The 20,610-nt window shown below is 39.6% G+C and overlaps 1 protein-coding gene across 2 annotated transcripts; it reads right to left on the bottom strand.

Annotated features, from left to right (window-relative positions):
- Nucleotides 1-11: 11 nt before the first annotated feature.
- On the bottom strand, nucleotides 12-20,385 carry man2b1 (mannosidase, alpha, class 2B, member 1). 2 transcript variants are annotated; one of them, XM_074630930.1, is made up of 24 exons: nucleotides 20,227-20,385; nucleotides 19,648-19,750; nucleotides 17,402-17,575; nucleotides 17,110-17,303; nucleotides 16,782-16,914; nucleotides 16,487-16,632; nucleotides 14,864-15,063; nucleotides 14,657-14,777; nucleotides 11,098-11,176; nucleotides 10,844-10,953; nucleotides 9,803-9,910; nucleotides 9,312-9,428; nucleotides 8,957-9,139; nucleotides 8,137-8,234; nucleotides 7,876-7,996; nucleotides 6,883-7,001; nucleotides 6,314-6,415; nucleotides 6,122-6,209; nucleotides 5,209-5,289; nucleotides 4,891-5,115; nucleotides 4,057-4,206; nucleotides 3,815-3,917; nucleotides 374-653; nucleotides 12-315 (listed from the first exon to the last, which is right to left on the bottom strand). In XM_074630930.1, exons 1-23 carry the CDS (start codon nucleotides 20,359-20,361, stop codon nucleotides 547-549), a joined length of 2,997 nt encoding a protein of 998 aa, XP_074487031.1. In that variant the 5' UTR covers nucleotides 20,362-20,385; the 3' UTR covers nucleotides 12-315; nucleotides 374-546. The 2 variants fall into 2 exon arrangements, with proteins under 2 accessions (XP_074487031.1, XP_074487032.1); XM_074630931.1 differs by having other exon boundaries at nucleotides 384-653.
- Between the last annotated feature and the right edge of the window lie 225 nt (nucleotides 20,386-20,610).

The following is a 20,610-nucleotide window of genomic DNA, read 5'->3' as shown; positions in this document are numbered from 1 at the left end:
TCGACACAATGTAAGAAGAATAGACTTTATTATCAGCTGCTTGGTGATCAGTATAAAATCATGTTCATACTATATACACATTGGCAGGAATACAAAGGTTACACGTATTGCACGGAAGTTGGCACCAGTTTTGTGTACAGAAAATGTCTTTAAGGATTTGTGTGATTGGAAGTGTTAAAAGAAATCAGATAGAAAATGTGTGAAAAAGTCTGAAAAAGAACTGTTTTGAGGGATTTAGTATTCTTGATGTGTGCAGTACAAAAGGCAGCTTCAGCAGATTCTGTCTCTCAAAGGAGAAACATTCATTCAGCGTCACTAAGTGGCAAATAGTCATCTTTTCTTCTGTTTGGACCGCCGTGAGGAAGAGACTTGCTTGATATGGCGTTGATATGATTTATCGTTGTGTTGTCTCATCGCCTCTCGTTCTTTTAATCCCTTTTACAGCCGTCCTCGCTTGATGGAATCAATCACAAGCGAGAGGCCACAGGACGTTTGATTAAAACTGCATTGCTGCAGCGTCTTGTAAAAGCGGAGGCGTGTGATCGGCTATCTGAGGCTGACCCTGAGCAGGAAGGTTCGGATCTCCATCGGCCTCAAGGTTACCTCCCATGCCGACGGGTCTAGGAACTTCTTCGGCAGCGGCGGCTTCTCATCTGGAAAATAGATGCAGCATGTAAACACAAACAAAAACAGACATTTCTATGAATATGTACGGAGGCCTGGAGTGACCATAGAGAGAAAGAATATATATACACTGATCAGCCATAACATTCAGACCACTGACAGGTGAAGTGAATAACACTGATTATCTGGTTACCATGGCACCTGGCAGTGGGGGGGATGTATTAGACAGCAAGTGAACATTTTGAATTTTGTGTTGAAAGCAGAAAAAATGGTCCAGCGTAAGGATGTGAGCGACTATGACTTTGAGGGCCAGATAGTGCTGGCTAGACGACCGGGTCAGAGCATCTCAAGAACTGCAGCTCTTGTGGGATGTTCCCGGTCTGCAGTGGTCCAAGGAAGGAAAACTGGTGAACCGGCGATCCAATAGAAGAGCTTCTGGAGCTCAAACTGCTGAAAAAGTGATTGCTGGTTCTGATAGAAAGGTGTCAGAACACACAGTGAGGAGCAGTTTGTTGCGTATGGGGACCGGTCAGGGTGCCCGTGCTGACCTGTGTCCACCGACCAAAAGCATCTACTATGGGCACGTGAGCATCAGAACTGGACCACGGAGCGATGGAAGAAGGTGCCCCGGTCTGATGAATCATCTTTTACATCATGTGGACGGCAACGAGTTGGAGGTGTTGACTCGGCCTCCAAATTCTCCAGATCTCGATCCGATGGAGCATCTGTGGGATGTGCTAGACAAACAAGTCCGATCCACGGAGGCCCCACCTCGCAACTTATACAGGACTTAAAGGATCTGCTGCTGACGGCTTGGTGCCAGATACCACAGCAGACCTTCAGAGGTCTAGTGGAGTCCATGCCTCCACGGGTTAGGGGGGGACCTACTCCATATTGGGCAGGTGGTCATAATGTTCTGGCTGATCGGTGTAAATTGAGGTCACAATTTACTAATTTGTGCGTAATTGTGGCTTGACAGTGTGCAACATCCCTCCAGTTGCAGCCTGCAGCAGGGTGCGCTGTGCTGGCTCTCTGTATGTTCTTATTTTGTGCGCTCTACGGAGGCCACGAAATATGTCTCTGTGTGCACAAATTACTAAATTGTGGCCTCAACATCGATTTTTTTCTCTCTACGGCTCCGTAAATATGTCATCCTGGAATAAACCTCAGTTCTCAGATCAGCTGAGGTAAGAAACCAGCAGTAAAAAGGTCAAATGTCACAGAAATTCAAAAAGGTAGAAAGTTAGCAACGGGAACGTGAAATTCATTAATTCTACCTCGTCTTGCTGAGTCTCTAAAAACACCCCACAGTTTACTATTAAATCTCTGAGCCATAACAATGCAGTTATGACTCATTATACTACACTGCCTGCCTGATTGGTCCCTGCAGGGAAATAAGTCTTTACAGTTAAGTCGACTGTAATGGAGCGGTGATTACCCCCCTCGCAGAATTAAACAGCGTTGGTGGGATTTCTGTATTCTCCCCTCTTCAATCCATCTACTGCTAAAACTGAACACGACCCTCAACCAGCAGCCAAGTGGTCCATCAGTGACTGGCAGCTAACCAGCGGCGGCTTCCTGCCAGAGAGCCGACACACACACGCCAGACAAATTCACCAACGTTTGGCGGCCTGGTGTTCAGAACCGGTGAGTGTCAAACTGCTTTTTGGAGGACAGGTTCTCCTCTGGTGTCTTTTCCTTCTCTAACGGGGGGTTAAAGGAGCTGAAGTGATCTTTGGAAACATGGCGAGATATCTCAACAACTACGGGAAAGACTGTCACAAAACTCAATATACACGACCCCCAGAGGAAGAGTCCGTCACATGTCACACATTTTACCAAACAAAATTGTCATGATGAGTCCACGAGTGCTGTTTGACACCTCGTGTGGACGCTCCACGTTATGATGCTCTCTCCCAATAAACTACGGCGTTTTGAGCCCGCTATCTCCACGCATTACGCACCGCCTCTCCGGCAGTGCCCGGCTGCATATCTGTGCGTAATGCAGCCTGCGGAGGCTTCCTCTCGGCCGGAGCCTCGCAAAGGTTGCGCTCCGTCATGAGCAACGGCGACGGGGGCTCTTATGCTCGTCTACATGACGTGACTCGGGAAGGACATCCAGACATGTCTCTGTTCTCGGCTGAGATGGACGGCATCAGAGCGCTGCAACATGTGTCTTTCCGTTTAAATTAAAAGGATGTTGTTGCATGTTTGTAACCCTGCGGGGTTAAAAGAAAAACCAGGAATATCTAAATAGCATAATTGAAAATCGAATACGAGCAGTCGAATATTGTGGTCCAGCCCTATTTTCTAGTAACCCTCCCTGATCTTTCCTCTAGTGCTACCAACAGGACACAATGTCCTCTTCTACACAACAAATATCAAAACTTAGAGGGCGAATGTCCAAGAAATCTGACTCCACTCCTGCACTTCCCTCTGGTGACACCTTTAAAACAATCTAAATATCAGATATCCATTCATGTAATTCATTGGAAAGACTGAATAGAACTTGTGTTCAGGTCTTCACTGTTATCGCACTTCTCCTGTTTACATCATAAATAATAATCCAAACTTTAAAAATAACAAATTGATTTAGTTTTCCTCTCAGAAAAAAAAGAAAAGCTGAGACATACACCAACAGTATAATTTAAAAAAAGGTTTTCTTACACCCCTAAAAAAACAAGAATGGCCTCACGACCTGTGAAGCTTTGGCGACCCCTAGTGGCCCCAGTGGGTTCAGGTATCAGTATACCAATATCATTTAAGGTTTTTGTTGCATGCCACAGTTTGACAAGTTTCCACTTTAACAAACAAAACCACAATCCTATAATGTTAAACATTTTCTAAACACAAACAGCCGAAATAAAATCGTCTTAAATTGGAAAAATTTGGATTAAAATCAGAAACTATCTGATGAAAAAATAAGTAAACAACAATACGGCTCTGACAGTCGAGGCCAGTTATGAGTACTTGACAGTTCTCAACACTTGGTGCTATGGATTCATTTCAGTCTGTACCAAAACAAAAAGGATTGACACCGAGCCCGGCTCCAGTGGTGGGCTACACTTCAGAGTGAAGCTTTGAATCTGGGATGATCTGTGCTCATTACATGTCTCTCCAGACCAAACTGACTTAAAGCATGTTCAGAGCGACTGTACTGAAGTTCATGACAGGTGTAGGTGTGCCGTACCGGTCTGTGGTGTCCAAGGAAAACGTTTCATTTCGTCTTTCCACTGATTGGCTGACAGGTTCAGTTCAGACATGCCCAGCACGTCCAGAGTGGAAAACAGCTTCTACAGTTGTACACAAAGCAGTTATAGTAAAATAGTTTGGATTAGATTTCATTATATCTACTTTATTTGACTTAAACAGTAAATTACCCATCTATATAATGTCCACACAACACAACAAAAAGTATAATAGGTCTCAGACCTGCAGGTTGACGGTGACGGGCTGTGAGTTCACTTTGCTCTCCCAGACCTGGAACTGATGCTCCAGTCTCAGCAGCACCGAGTCTTCGTCCCACTGGGTCAGTGTGAGCAGGTGGACAGCAGGGGGCAGCGCAGCCTGCAGCCCAGAGAACTACAGACATACAGAGGAAGACAGCTGACTTACTGTAACTCTGGATGGTTCATTCAGACCATCCCGCTGGATTAAAACATTTAAACGTTGCCTGTGACGTTTGGTTTTGACTGATCTGTCTGAGGAATGGCACATTAATTACGGGGCATCATTTCTCTGTAATTAGTAAGACGTTGACACGATGTGCTTCTAATTATTACAAGCTCTGAAGACATGTCAGCACAACTAGAGCTTAAAAACAACAACAGCTCAGCTCAGCTCTCTCACCTGAGAGTTTGTGAAATGAGGACGAATGTCTGAAAATGCAAACATGTAGAAAACAGGAGAGAAACGGAGCACAGACACATTAATGACCCAAACGGGTCGGAGACTGACCGACAGCAGAAACATTCAGGTTTACAATTTTGCTCAAAGCTATAATCACCTTTCACTAAGACTGAAACAAACTAGTTTAAGTTGGCAGAAGTAACCTTAACCTTAAATAGTGTGTCATAACATGTCATAAAAAAAACATAGGCTGTATATAAGAAGTGGACGTAGTCACCGTGACATCACCCGTTGGTTTGAGGACTGACAAATCTACCCACCAGGGTTTAGATTCTGACCTCTCATATAAGTCCTGTCCTGTGATATCTGTACTGCAGCTACAGAGTAAAATGCATCCCACTGCTCCTCCTCACTCACCTCCAGTTGAGTGTTCGGGTGCAGATCTCCGTCAGTGAAGGTCAGCAGCGGCTGCAGCACCACCTCCTGGGCCAGCGGGCGGTGAGCGTCGGCCGCGCTGGGCGGGCGGTCCAGGGAGAGCAGGAGGCGGCCTCGGACCACCAGCCCCTCTGGGAAGATGCTGGAGGTCTCGTTGAGAGGCTCGGCGACGCCGCGGACGTCATCGTACAACAGCCGGCGGTGGAGCTGAGGAGGAAGAGGAGGAGGAGGAGGAGTAAAGAGGAAGAGACTTGGTATGTGTGTGGATTAGGCTGCAGTGTGTGGTGTGTTGTGTGTCACCATGATCTCCAGAGAGCCGTTGTGGATGCTGCCTCCTCCTTGAGAGCGATCCGTCACCACAGTGAGCTGGTCCTCGTCATCCTGAAAACACACAACACATCCAATCCAAATGTATTCATAAAGCACATTTAAAAAGAACACAAGTTCACCAAAGTGCTGCAAAATTAAACGTAAAATCAACTCAATAAAACACAAAGAGCAATTTAAAACCAACGGGACATTAAGATAATAAAAGCGTTAAGACCAATAGGAAAGGATAAAGGATTTAAAAAAGCCAAAAGCCGAGGAATAAAAGTGTGTTTTGAGGTTTGATTTAAAAACAGGAAGTGTGAGCGACATCCCAACATGTGGAGGCAGAGCGTTCCAGTGCTGGAAAGGCTCGGTCACCTCTGAGCTTCAACTTTGACCTCGAGACAGTCAGAAGCAACCGCTCAGTGGATCTGAGTGTCCTTGATAAAAGACGTGGTTTTAAAAAGGTCTGAGAGAGAAGTTGGAGCTTACCCATTTAACGATTTATGTATTAATGATACAAATCAATCCTAAAAACGCACAGGGAGCCGGTGAGGAGAAGCCAGAATCGGGGAGATGTGCTCACGTTTATGTGAACCGGTTAAAAGACGAACAAGCTGCAGGCGAGACAAAGAGGCTCGGCTAACACCGACACCAGTGAAGTGCATCACAATAGTCAAAGACGTGTGGTGATAAAAGCACGCGTTACCTTTTCAAAATCATTAAAAGATAAAAAGAAAAAGGACTTAACCCTGGATAAAAGCCGCAGTTGGAAAAAGCCCAGTGAACCAACACATCACACAGAAAACTTCAACTATCAAGAGAGAGGAGCAAAAACACTGGACAAAACAAAAGCTTCTAGTTCCTCTTAAAAGGTGGATTATTTCAGAAAGACCTTTCACACCTTGATGAAAGCACGGGAGTTGATGGGGTAGTAGTTTCCAGCAATGGGCTCCGACTGCCTCAGCTTCCAAGTGGGACGGAAATCTTTCCTTTAGGTAAAAAAACAACGACAAACATTTCATTTAAAATACTGTAAGTAACATCTGACAAATGTTAGTTACAACATATCTTTAAAAAAATCAGTTTGTCTCACTTCCTCTGCAGCACCTCTCTGCCGTTGGAATCGGTGTAGAAATATTCAGAGGTTTTGATGCTGGTGTCCAGACGAGTGATCACCTCCTTCCCCAGGTCGTCACTGATGGAGAGAGGAAGAGATGTAGACGCCGCATTTAAATTAATACGACTACAAAAACAAAAATAAAACACTTAAAGGGAGCAGTGTGTAGGATCTTGCGGTATCTAGCGGTGAAGTTGCAGATTGCAACCAACTGAAGCCTCTCCCGCGTGCCAAGCGTGTTGGAGAGCTACGGTGGCCGATGCGATAACGTGAATGTCCCTCTCTAGAGCCGGTGGTTGTAAGAGTAGCGTAGGTGGGAAGTGAGTGGTGAAGCAAGAGAGAGAGAGAGAGAGAGAGAGCGGTGGCGACAGGAGCGAGTAACGTTATCGACTCCGGTAAGCAGGGAACGTTTATGCAGATGTAGACGTAAACGGCTCATTCTAAGGTAACGAAAACACAATGATTCTTATTACCAGGTGATTATACACTAAAGAAAACATAGTTATTAATATTAGATTCACTATATTCGTGCTAAACACACTCACTCGATGGGCAGCGGTCCGACGGTCCACTCCAGCTCCAGAGCTCTGCTGTCGGCGTAGAGACGAACCACCTGAGACACCCAGGGAGAAAACCACTGCCTCACCTCCTGCACCACGGGGGTCTGGACGGGAGACGGATGATATAGAAATTAATATTTGTTTTAATATTTACACTGTAATTGTGCATCACTGAGGACATTTTTGGCTTTTTTGATTTGTAATTTTTCGATCATTTCAGCTGTGGCATAAATGTGTTTTCAAATTCTGTTAGTTCAACCTCAGCTCCTATAACAAGTCTAAATAAACTGTGTTATATACGGCCATTACAGCATCAAATAATGCATTCTGTTATATCAGGTTTTCAATCTAAAGCCCTGGATTCAAAATTTTACTTTTTACTATGTTCCACCAGATTGAGTCATTTTCTCATGTTTGTGCTATTTTCCAGGTTTCCTGCACAAATAAATAAATGCATCAACACCAATGTTGTTGCTAATCACTGACATATCCCAGAGTAGCATTTAGTATTAAAAAAACACAGTGGTATTATGTAAACAAACATTTAAAAGGTTAAAAAAAGTGGAAAATAATAATAATATATAGTATTTCATAGCAGTTTTTAGGAAGGAGACTTTTTAAATACATATCTGACAATGCACAAAAAATAAAAATGCATCAAATCAATGTTTCTAATCAGTGACATATAACAGATTGTGAAGAAAATAATAAAAATCCCCCTAGCATTTAATATACAGAAAATAATTCATTTTTTGGTGTTTATTTAATAAAACTAGAATTACCGCCTCACAGTTATACGCCTCCACCAACCAGTCAAGTTGCAGTTTACATCATTGTCTGACATGTGACACTAATATATTCATGAATAAATAGAATAAACCAATTTCAAAATAAAGCTGCATAATGAAACCTCACCTTTAAGGATGTCAGGTTTGTGAGTTTAAAAGAGATATAAAAGGAATCCCGCTCGCTCTCTACCTGAATGCTCTCCGTCTTGGCCGTCTTGCTGATGATGAACGGCGTGGAGGAGTTGGGTCTGAAGATGTAGGCACCTGACATCTGGTTACTCAGCGAGTTGTTACCGTCACTGGCGTTGTACCTGGAACACACAAACACCCGACGTGTAACAAACGGTAGGAAAGCAAAAGGCCGCTCTCTTACACAAAATCGTCTGCAGGTGTCTCGGTTCAAACGTGGAGTATCAAAATGTTTGTGTGCTCTTCCGTCAGAGACACTAACCAGTAGAAGTTCTGGGTCAGTTTGATGGTCTGTTTGGTCTCCAGGTTGGTGAGGCTGCTCAAGAGGCCGGTGTCGGGGTCAAAGGTCACTTGTAGGAACTGGAGCACGAGGACACACAAATACTCAGTTTTCAGAGGAGAATAAACACAGGATTAGCCCTTTAGTTAGGTGCTCTTTCAAGGAAATTCATAAATCATAGACTGTTTATAAAGATGGACGACATGACAGCTCCCCAAAACATCTGGATCGCCCCCTGGTGGCTGGCTGCAGTATAGCTCATAAACCCCGCCTCCTCCATGTTAGCGGATGGGACATGGGCCAAACTAAAATATCAAAGTACACGTCAAATAAATTCTTCTCACAGATGTTTTTTGTAATTTTAGGTAGTTCTCATCACGCTGATGTTTGTTCAAGTGTTTATTTTACTGATCAGTTTGATTTTAATTAGTTATTTGATGCTATAAAAAGAGGCTGAGACGTTATGATTGACAGCCGCTCTGAGCGAAGTAGTCGCAGTCGGAGGCTCTGAATTGTACGAGAGAGGAGACGTAACTTTAACTTTCCATAACCGTCACCAGTCTGTGTAACGGAACATGTGAATGGTTGATCCCAAATGTATTTAAAGAGATATTATTATGGCTGCAACTAACGATTATTTTCATTGGCGATTAATCGATTAGTTGTTCGGTCTATAAAATGTCAAAAAATTGTGAAAAATGATGTCACCACTGATGTAAACCACATTGTTCGTGTCTGTGAAGCATGATGTACTCATTTCCCATGATGCAGCACAAAGTGTGTGATAACGCTGTGGTGAGACCTTGTTCTGGATGGCGGTGGGCGTGCGGCGCCGCGTGGAGGCAGGTGGAGGCCCGTCCTGAAGCAGGGACACGGAGTAGGTGGTGAAGCCCAGCGGAGGAGCCCGGACCTGGAACAGCAGCTCGTTGACGGCGAAGCCTCGGTTTCTCCTCACGTCCCGGGTGGCCGTGGACACCGGAACCACCTGCAACACAAACACAAGAGAAGAAGATGTTAGAGAAGGGACAGAAAACGTTTTAAAGTCTTCAAAGAAACACACAACGGCTGCAGCATTATGGCTGAAAAAGGTCAACTGTTTACCAGGGTTACCATGATGCATGGAAACCCTGCACGCACACACACACACACACACTGACCTGGCAGTCCACAGATTTGCCGTCAGCATCCGATACGGCGTATGACGTCCCGTTCACCGGCAGCCTGACCGGCCAGGTGACGGGGCGAGCGAGAGGGTTGTACACATTGACTGAGAACTGAGAGAGAGAGAGAGAGAGAGAGAGAGAGAGAGAGAGAGAGAGAGAGAGAGAGAGAGAGAGAGAGAGAGAGAGAGAGAGAGAGAGAGAGAGAGAGAGAGAGAGAGAGAGAGAGAGAGAGAGAGAGAGAGAGAGAGAGAGAGAGAGAGAGAGAGAGAGAGAGAGAGAGAGAGAGAGAGAAGAGGTTAATTGTTTTCTGCTATTTTCTTGATTTTAGGAATTGTTCTTTGTCTTTATAATCTCATTATTACTTGATGCTTTGGCAATATTATAATATATATATATATATATAAGGAACTTTTAAGGACAATGACAGCAAGTGAAGCTGTGTGTGTGTGTGTGTGTGTGTGTGTGTGTGTGTGTGTGTGTGTCACCTTTTTGCTGGCCTCGGTGAGAGGACACACACTGATGTTGAGGTTGTCACAGTAGATTCGTTCAGCAGACGAGCCGCTCAGAGCAGCCAGACTGTTACTGACCAGAACCTGAGACACATGAGAGAGGCAGAACAACTCAGAGAGAGCAGGTGTGTTACGAGGTTAGTCCTCCATTATCATATCTTTAAACAAACTACGGACATAAAACACACAATAAGTAGTTTCAGCTATTTGCTTGATAAAAAGTTACACCCCAGGAGGCTTGATAAGTCCCATAATACACATTTGTGAACTATTTTAGCATTTTTTGGAGTCTTTACTGATTTTCACCAAATGCCTAATGAAATTTATAACAATTATTTTTACAGTTTCCATATAAAAAGTACATTTTCCTAAAATATGACTAAAAATAAATAAATTAAATTGCCATAAAAGCTGGATAATTCACTCCAACTCATTATCAAATAAAAGAGTTTTTGCAGATTGGAGGCTAATCAGAATCGTCTCCATCACGTGTCTGACAAGAGCAAACCTCGTTGTGGACGGGGTTATTATTGTAAAATAAAACTGAAAATATAATAGAAATAAGCAGAAACTGAAACGATATAAAAGAACGAATGAAAAATAAATAAAAAATGAACGGAAATTCATTTCAGTTTGAGTTTTTTAAAGCTCTGTTATATCACCAACTACAAAAAAAAAAGGAGAAAGCATGAATTTCCGTCAACTCTCGTGACGTTGAACCACAGAACCTGAACTTGACCTTCAAGGAGACGGCGCCATGTCGCTATTGCTTCACTAAAGTAGCGCGAAGATTAAACATTATGTCCATTCCTACACAGTTCTCCAGTCATGTTTATGATATATATCTATATGATATATATCTATATCAAACACACTCTGAAAACTAACTAAAATGAAACTAAATCTAAATGAAAAATAGGTTTAATAGACATTTACAGTTGATCCAAACGACCAGTTTTTATTGGAAACAAACAGGATTGTGTGGAACAACATGACGCCGTGTGAAGCTTGAACTACCTGACAGTGTTGCCAGCCGTTAGCGAGCCTCCTGGCGTAGTCGTTCGCTACGTGTTGCTTCTCCGTGCCCGACACTGCGTCATGGTGCTGAGCCACCGCCATCGCTTTCTCTGACAACCACAGCACAAACACGTTCCTGTCAGTCAGTCAGTCCTCTGTCTGGTCTCCAGTCATGTTTATTGATATTAATTATCATGATAGTCAGTTAGGATGTACAGTATGTGGTGATCCAAGTAATGAAAACTAAATCTCACTCAGGGTCTGGCTGTCCCCCTTCCCAAAGGGTCCGTTCCTGGAGACCGGACCACCAAGGATCTCCAGCTGGTTACAGGTCTGTAAATAAACAACGCCACACAGTCACAACAGACCGACTATCAGACGGAGTTAATACAACACTGAGAGCAGATGTTGTGGTCCCAGAGGATGAATCCTACTGACTTTGGTGACCCGTTGATGAATGAATTTTTGTACTAGGACTTTTTTTTTTTTTTTAACTTTTTTTATTCTAGGACTTTTTTTTCACATTTTTATACCATGACTTTTTTTTTTACATTTTTATACTGACTTTTTTTTGTTTTACATTTTTATACTATGACTTTTCTTTTTTTTTTTCTTTTTACATTTTTATACTTTGACTTTCTTTTACATTTTTGTACTATGACTTTTTTTTTTTTCTAAACTTTTTTTATACTATGACTTTTTTTTCACATTTTTATACCATGACTTTTTTTTTTTTACATTTTTATACTATGACTTTTTTTTGTTTTACATTTTTATACTATGACTTTTCTTTTTTTTTTTTTACATTTTTATACTTTGACTTTCTTTTACATTTTTGTACTATGACTTTTTTTATACTATGACTTTTTTTTCACATTTTTATACCATGACTTTTTTTTCAGTTTAGGTGGTTCGGGCATCTAGCACGGATGCCTCCTGGGCGCCTCCCTTGGGAGGTGTTCCAGGCACGACCAGCTGGGAGGAGACCACGGGGAAGACCCAGGACTAGGTGGAGAGATTATATCTCTACTCTGGCCTGGGAACGCCTCGGGATCCCCCAGTCAGAGCTGGCCCGGGAAAGGGAAGTTTGGGGTCCCCTGCTGGAGCTGTTGCCCCCGCGACCCGATCCCGGATAAACGGTTGAAGATGGATGGGACTTTTTTTTTTACATTTATATACTATGACTTTTTTTGTTTTTAATTTTTTTATACTAATTGTGTTTTTTTTCATAGTTGGACTTTTTTTTTTTTTACATTTTTATACTATGATTTTTTTTTTTTTTTTACATTTTTATACTTTGACTTTTTTTTGTTTTACATTTTCATACTATGATTTTTTTCTTTTTTTTTAAATTTTTAAATACTATGACTTTTTTTTTTAACTTTTTTTTTCTATGACTTTTTTTTTTTAACATTTTTATACCATGACTTTTTTTTTTACATTTTTGTACTAGGACTTTTTTTTTTTTTTTTATACTAGGACTTTTTTTTCCATATTTTTATACCATGCCTTTTTTTTAAAAAAATGTTATACTATGAATTTTTTTTTTAACATTTTTAAACTTTGATTTTATTTGTTTTACATTTTTATACTATGATTTTTTTTTTTTTAAAAATACTATGACTTATTTTTTTTACTTTTTTTTTTTTAACTTATTTTTATACTATGACTTTTTTTTAAACTTTTTTTTTCTATGACTTTTTTTTTTTTTTACATTTTTATACCATAACTTTTTTTTTACATTTTTTTCTATGACTTTTTTTTTTTTACATTTTTATACTATGCCTTTTTTTTTCTATGACCTTTTTTTAACATTTTTATACTATGACTTTTTTTTTTTTTTTTTTTACATTTTTGTACTAGGACTTTATTTATTTATTTATTTATTTTTAAAATACTATGACTTTTTTTTTCTATGACTTTTTTTTAAACTTTTTTTTTCTATGACTTTTTTTTTTTAAATACTAAGACTTTTTTTTTTAACTTTTTTTATATTATGACTTTTTTTTTTTTTTTACATTTTTATAGTATGATTTTCTTTTTTTTTTTTTTTTTTACATTTTTATACTATGACTTTTTTTTATATTTTTATACCATCACTTTTTTTATATTTTTATACTATGACTTTTTTTTTTTTACAATTTTATACTTTGACTTTCTTTTACATTTTTATACTATGACATTTTTTTTTTACATTTTTATACTATGACTTTTTTTTTACATTTTTATACCATGACTTTTTTTTTACATTTTCATACTATGACTTTTTTTTTTTTTTTTTTACATTTTTGTACTAGGGCTTTTTTTTTTTTTTTACTTTTTTTATACTAGGACTTTTTTTTCCATATTTTTATACCATGCCTTTTTTTTTTTTTACATTTTTGTACTCTGATTTTTTTTTTGTTTTACATTTTTATACTATGATTATCTTTTTTTTTTTTTTACATTTTTATACTTTGACTTTTTTTTTTACATTTTTGTACTAGGACTTTTTGTTTTTTTTAACTTTTTTTTTCTATGTTTTTTTTTTTCCATATTTTTATACCTTGACATTTTGTTTTTACATTTTTATACTATGACTTTTTTTTAAAATTTTTATACCATGACTTTTTTTTTACATTTTTATACCTTGACATTTTGTTTTTACATTTTTATACTATGACTTTTTTTTAAAATTTTTATACCATGACTTTTTTTTTACATTTTTATACTATGACATTTTTTTTTTTTTTTTATACTATGACTTTTTTTTGTTTTTACATTTTATACTATGATTTTGTTTTTTATATATATTTTTATACTATGACTTTTTTCTTTTTTTTTTAACAATTTTACACCATGACTTTTTTGTTTTACATTTTTATACTATGAATTTTTTTTTTTTTTACATTTTTTATACTATTTACTACTTTTTATACTATGATTTTTTTTTTTTTTTTTACATTTTTATGACACTGTTACTATATGTCATATAGTGACACTATATGACACTATGATGTCTGTAACCACTGTTAGTTGAGTCAAGTCTGACAGTGTAGAGCAGCAGAGCTTGACAATGACAGTCAGCCATGTATTTAAATGGCGTCTGTCGATGACATTTTCACTACACACCTACCAGAACAAAGTAAAGAGACACTCCATACCAACTCAACAAGACCTCACAGTTCATGTCAGGGATTTACTGTGAAAACAACAAAGTCCTACAGCCCTACTCTACATACTTTTTTAGTTATGACTTTTAAAAAAATTTTTTTAAGTTTGTGTATTCTACGGTGTAAGCCTCACTAATTTCTTATTTTTCACTGGAATATGGTTAAAATTTGTACCAAACATCCAAGAAACCCTGACGGATAAACATGCAACATGTATTGATATAGTTTTATTGCATACATGCATTAATAACTTAGTTACATATTAGTTGTTGAATGTTTTACAGTCATCAAATTAATAAAAACAAATATCGTTTTTACCCGAACGAAGAATCTTTAATTTTCAAAAGTTAATACGTCCACTAGTTTTCACTTTCTTGCAACCAAATTTTGATTCTGTGTAGTATTAATATATTTCTATCACATCTAGAAATGTTATTCATTCCTGCATAAAAAAAATGAGTGCCACAGATCTCGCAACATATAGCTTCTGAGCTGAAAACCCACTTCTTAAAGATATTTTTTGAATATATATTTTCCCAAGAAAGATAATTTTGATTTCTTTGAAACTTTTTACAGGAAAGTGTTAATATTTATTGCGACTTCCATTGTGGAAAATGCTAATTAATCCGTGTTTGTACTCAAAGAGTGAACCTCAAACTACCTGCAGGTTGCTGTTGCTGATCCTCTCGTAACGCTTCAGCGCCGGTCGGCTGGTAAAGTAGCCGGTCCAGAAATCATGAGCGCTGTCTGCGTAGGGGAAGAAATCATCCGTCTTCAAAGCCCTGGGTTCAAAAGAGGATGAAGTTGCAGCAGAAAAGAACTGAAATGATGCTCTCATTATTACTCCAACATTTAAAGTTCACACTACCAGGTGAGGTTCGCTCTGTGCAGCTCCTGTAGGTAACAGGACGGCGTAGAATAGAGCACGTTGACTTTGCCGCCGTTCGCCTGCTGGGCGTTGACGTAGTGGATCAGCTTGTCCAGGTTCTTGTACCACAGGTTGGCGTTCTCATACTGGAAGTCTGAGCCCATGGTCATGATGATGTGGTTGGTCTTATACACCATAGCCTGGGAGAGGAAAAAAAAAGAGATTTAATCATATCACTCAATCAAAACTCTTCTCTTGGTTGTATTTATTGGCTTTAGGTTGTTAATTAATGTAACTTGTAATTAAAAATGTACATTTCTTTCTTTGTTAAAGGTATAATATGTTACTTTTCCGCATTAAAACGTCTAAAACCGACTAAACCCATGTTATATATTTTGTTGAACTGTGTACTTACATTATACCAAATGTTTCCAACAATTTTCAAACATGAGAAATAATAATAATTTTAATTAAAGTAACAGTGTGTTTCATTTGGTCGACTGTCAATAGCGTCATATCCCCTTTGATCATGCGTCAGCGTTGTGGTTTTCTGCCAGAAGCAGTCATAAATAGACTTTTTATCCAGTTTTAAGCTACATTTTTACAATATAGTTATAATATATTGATGGTTTTTATTTATATAATTTAACCAGATGAAGGATTTTTTGTCATCGGACGTCTGGATCTGAAGTTATCAGAGAAACAAGCTGAGCAAACGTTAGCGGCAGCGTCGCTCGCAGCCCCTCCGGGACGTCCTGTATCCGCCGAACAGCGTCGGAGAAATGCGACTGCGATGAAAACAACAACTCCCATGATCCCACGCTGCTTCACCGTTTCACCAAACTCCGTCTTTTGTTATTGTTTTGATTGAGAGACCCCTAGCGGCAGATATGGTGCATTTAAAAGAGTACACATAATTGGGTACAGTGAGCATGTCATTAGTTATCATATCTTAAAGGTCCCGACACACCAAGCCGACGGCCGGCCATCAGACGGTTTGGGGCCGTCGGTGAGCGTCTGTCGGCCTACTTTTGCAGTGTGTCCCACACCGTCGGCTCTAGTCTGCCCATGTCGGAGGCCGATTCAGCATGTTGAATGGACCCCGTCGGAGAGAGAAATCACTCCGATTGGCTGTTCAGATTAAACGACTCAGTGCACAAGAAGAGAAACGGACGTGAGGAAAGCAAGCCAACGAGTAAAGTCGAGAGGAAAAACACAGGAGGCTCTTCTCATGTTTCATCTTCATCTTCATCTGATCGTTCCAACACACGGATATTTTCACAGCGACATGAACATCTGGAATGAAGCTAAGTGTTGAGTGAGAGTGGTGTGAAAATGGTCGGCAGACGCCGCTTTGTTTCGTGTATGTATCATAACAACGGTTTGTATATCCGCCGTCCTCGGTCTTCCGAGTTATTTCATCTCACGCAGGCGCAGAACGTACGTGGTAGTCGGCCGTTGGCTGTCGTCTTTGCGGTCGTCTTTGCGGTGTGTTCGAGTGAAACGTTTTGGCCAAGACGCAGGCGACGTGAGGCGACACCACAGGCGGCCTTCGTCAACGCGAGTTCTTCGATGTTGGATTGTCGGTGTGTTTATGTTTAGGTGAGTGTGTGTGTGTCTAACCTGACTGTTGGCGATGGTGAGGAAGCGCCTCACCACATCATCAACATTATAGTCCTCCAGGTCAGGGTCGTCTCTGATTGGTGGATCATCACAGGACTGGTCCCAGCAGAAGCCCTCAGGAGGGTTGTACCCGTTGGGAAGGATCCCTGTTTAGAGGACAAAAGGTTAAACGGTCGGTTCAACCCAATTACAAAAAGAAAGAAACAAAAAACAGACATGCACCCCAAATGGAAAAATATGTATTTTTATAATACACAAAAGTGAAGTATCATTGTGTGCGTGGGAGTTTTGTTACCAGTGAAGAGGTCAGCCATGGGCGGTGTGAGGCTGTCAGACGCCCTCCACAGAAGCTCCTGCTCCTTCGCCGTCATCCTGTGAGCCCGGTCCTGGTAGTCCAGACGTCCAAAGAAGAAGCCGTCATACCCCATCTGGAACAACACACACACACACACACACACACAGGAAACAGTTAGTCATGTGGGTGTGACGTCATGGTGACCCCGTCTACTTCTTATATACAGTCTATGGTTTAAAGTCTCCGCTGGTTGCCTGGCTAACTCTCTGCAACAGAATTTTCAACGTATTTCCTAAAAATGTTGAACTATTCCTTTAAGATGATCTACCTGTGCAAACATGGAGGCGTGTTCTCGGGCGTGGCCAAAGGGGTCGATGTGCCAGGCGACGCGGGGTCGACCACAAGGCCCAAAGGTGTCATTGAGGAACCTCAGGCCCATGGTCATCTGGTCGATGACGGCGCTGTAGTGGGTGGTGGCCTCGTCGCTCATACACCAGCCGCCATTCACAAACTCCAGACGGCCTGGAGGAAGGAAGCGGTGAGGAGAAGGCAGGTAGGGGAGGTTAATCAGGTTATGAAACCACTTCCATTGTAAATGTAAATGTAGAGTGTTGTTGTACCTTCATTAACCAGCTGTTTGACCGTCTGCTGCATGCTGGAGCTCTGCTGTTTCCACCAGCGGTAGAAGAACGCCGTCTCCACGTAGATAAACCTCCGGTCCGGGTTCTTCAGCAGCTGATCCACCACAGAGTCCAGGATGTACTGCACCCCCGCATGCTGGATGTCGTTACGATCTACACACACACACACACACACACACACACACATACAAACGTGCACAGATTCAGGACAAAAGTGACATTGTTTTTCACTATAGGAATCACAACTTCAAGACGCTGTAAGGATTTACTATAGTATTTAGTCACTGTAGTGAAAATAATACAAATATTTGTAAAACGACGGTGTCACAAGTTTGCAAATATATTTACTCAAAATGATACTCAACATTTGTGAAACCTTTTTTTAGGTTTAAGTGAAGAATACTAGATGCTTTCAACACCAATACTGGATCGGATATCGAACCGATACTGACTCAATAGCTGGATCAGGTATCGGTGACAATGGATTCAATCTATTCTATGTTTATATACTATATACATTATATACTGGAATTGTAATTCCTGTTTAAATTTTGACCATTTTTTTGCTGCTTTAAAAAGGTTTTCACTTGAATTGTAATTCCTGTTAATTTTGAAGATTTTTTACAAAGTGACTGATCTACGATTTATTATTTTAATAATAAATAAAAATTTCAATTAATTTTAAAGAGTTTTTTTACCACGTTGCTGGTTTATGATTTATTATTTTAATGATGAATCATTTTATTAATTTTAAGGATTTTTTTTCCCAAGTTACTGGTCTACGATTTATTATCTTAATAATAAAAAAAAATTCTATTAATTTTAAAGATGTTTTACCAAATAGCTGGTGTACAATTTATTATTTTAATAATAAATACAAAATTTTATTAATTTTAAAGATTTATTTTACCAAGTATCTGGTGTACGATTTATTATTTTAATAACAAATAAAAATTCAATTTGTGTAAATAAAATATAAAATTGTATTTATTTGTTACATTTTGTTTTACAAAGTTAAGAAAACAATGTTTGAGTCAAACCTGATGTTGCCTTACACAGAAAAGAACAGTGATTTCCAGCTTATTTATTAAACACTCGGTATCGGCCGATAAACAAAGGACTTCAAACATCGGATCGGTGCATCTTTAGCTTTCATGGCAACAACAAAATGAAGAAACACTCTGCAAATTTTTTAAAATTATTTTCAATTTTCTTAAACATTAAAGTTCATAACGCTGTGCTTACACTGCAGGATCATATTGGAAAAAATAAATAAAAAATGGATGAAAGTTTGTACTAATGCACACTTCAACACAAACATACAGTCGACATTATCTATCCATATAAAGTGCAGATGATCTCTGCTTTCATAACGACACACAGGTCAAGAACAGATGATGGTCACCTGCAGGACTCACGGCCGCTCTCTCTATAAAAAGACATGTGATGCTGAAACAAGCAAGGTCGTCGCTGAATCGCACTAAAACTATAAAACTGTTATTGCAGTGTCTGCTACTGAAGACAACATAAGATAGAAGGGCACAGAGCTATAGCCTACGCTCGTCTGACCTGTACTTATTATCTGTACCTAAGGTCCGCACAGAACTAGGTAAGATGGCCTTTAGCTGAGTTGAATCTGGGAAATCTGATTACTTTTGATGGATTTAAAACATTAATGAAAGACCTAGAAGTCAATCGGGAGCTGTCTGTGTTTCTATAACGTTGGCTTCAAACACTTGATTTTAATGTGTTTTGTATGATATTATTCTATGTTTTTATTTTGCATTTGTTTTATGTTGTGGCGTCTGAACCTTTAATGTATGTTTAAATGCTGCTGTCTTGGTCAGGTCTCTCTTGCAAAAGAGATTCTTAATCTCAATGAGCACTACCTGGTTAAATAAAGGTTCAAAAATATCAGGTCCAAGCTCTTCCCCCCAGTCTGCTCAGATCTTATCAGGTGCTAAACTATTGAATGACATAACAGTACTGTAAATATTTGACATAAGACCTTTAAGCTGTGCAGGAATTTGCAAAATAACATCAGTCCTGTTGTTGGCGGTAGACTGGGAAAAAAACATGTTCTTTCTAAATGTAAATAAAAACATTTCACTTCCTCTAATTAAAGAGGGGAAGCACGAGAATGTGTGGGAGGTATATTCAGTGTGTGTGAGTGTGTGTGTGACTGTGTGTGTGACTGTGTGTGTGTGTGTGTGTGAGTGACTGACCTCCATAGTAGTACTGGTCAACAGTCTTGAGCCAGCCGACGTCATCGTGTGTGTGAGGGACCAGGTGGACGTTCAGCATGTTGGACTTGGTGGAGTGACATGACTGTGACACGAACACACACACACACACACACACACACACACACATAATAAATACAATTTCTAATAATTTTAAAGATGTTTTACCAGGTAGCTGGTGTACAATTTATTATTTTAATAATAAATAAAAATTCTATTATTTTAAAGAATTTTTTACCAAGTTGCTGGTGTACGATTTATTATTTTAATAAATACAAATACTCACTAAAGACACATCTACAGTATCTACAGTACTGGACACGTCAGTAGAGACATCATATTAATAAATATAAGTAGAAATAAACCTTCTTTCTGTTTATATCCTCAATATAATATAATATAATATAATATAATATAATATAATATAATATAATCTCACTTCCTCAAAACAAACTGAGAAAACAAAAAGGCTGATGAGTGAAACTGAAACTAACTTTAACTAACTGATGTTAAACAACTCAAATAAACTCATTAAACGTTAGAACAGTGACCTCAGCTCACCTCGTATCCGCAGGTAGGAGTCTGTTTAGTCTCCTGACCGAGAGGGAAACTTAAAGCCCCTCTGAGGAGGAAGAAGAAGAGGAGGAAGAGGAGAGAAGCAGCAGCAGGGAGCTGCAGCAGCGACCCGGCCGCCATGGTGGAGAATGAACCGAGAGTCACATGACTTCTGTTTATGTTGACTGACGTCACGTGATGAGACTTCCACACAGTGGTAAGAAGGTTTGTTCCCTCAGTTCAGACTCAAAGGGGAGTTTGTTCCCGCAGTCCAGATTCAAGGGGAGTTTGTTCCCTCAGTTGAGACTCAAAGGTGTCATTCTCATTGTTGCAAAGTTTTACACTCATAAATGCAAAATTTACAGCTAGACCTCACTTTTTTTTCAGAAT

The sequence above is a fragment of the Sebastes fasciatus genome, chromosome 3, assembly GCF_043250625.1.
Source record: "Sebastes fasciatus isolate fSebFas1 chromosome 3, fSebFas1.pri, whole genome shotgun sequence".
Classification (NCBI taxonomy): domain Eukaryota; kingdom Metazoa; phylum Chordata; class Actinopteri; order Perciformes; family Sebastidae; genus Sebastes; species Sebastes fasciatus.
This window is presented reverse-complemented; position numbering and strand designations above follow the sequence as displayed.

Bases quoted from the DNA above. Each gene is read 5' to 3' on its own strand.
- man2b1 (XM_074630930.1), bottom strand. From the start codon at position 20,361: ATGGCGGCCGGGTCGCTGCTGCAGCTCCCTGCTGCTGCTTCTCTCCTC. The intron at 9,911-10,843 runs GTAGTTCAAGCT...CATGTGTCTCAG, and splicing joins ACGGCTGGCAACACTGTCAG to GTTCTGGTCAGTAACAGTCT. The intron at 5,116-5,208 runs GTGACACACAAC...CTTCCTCCTCAG, and splicing joins ACGGCTCTCTGGAGATCATG to CTCCACCGCCGGCTGTTGTA.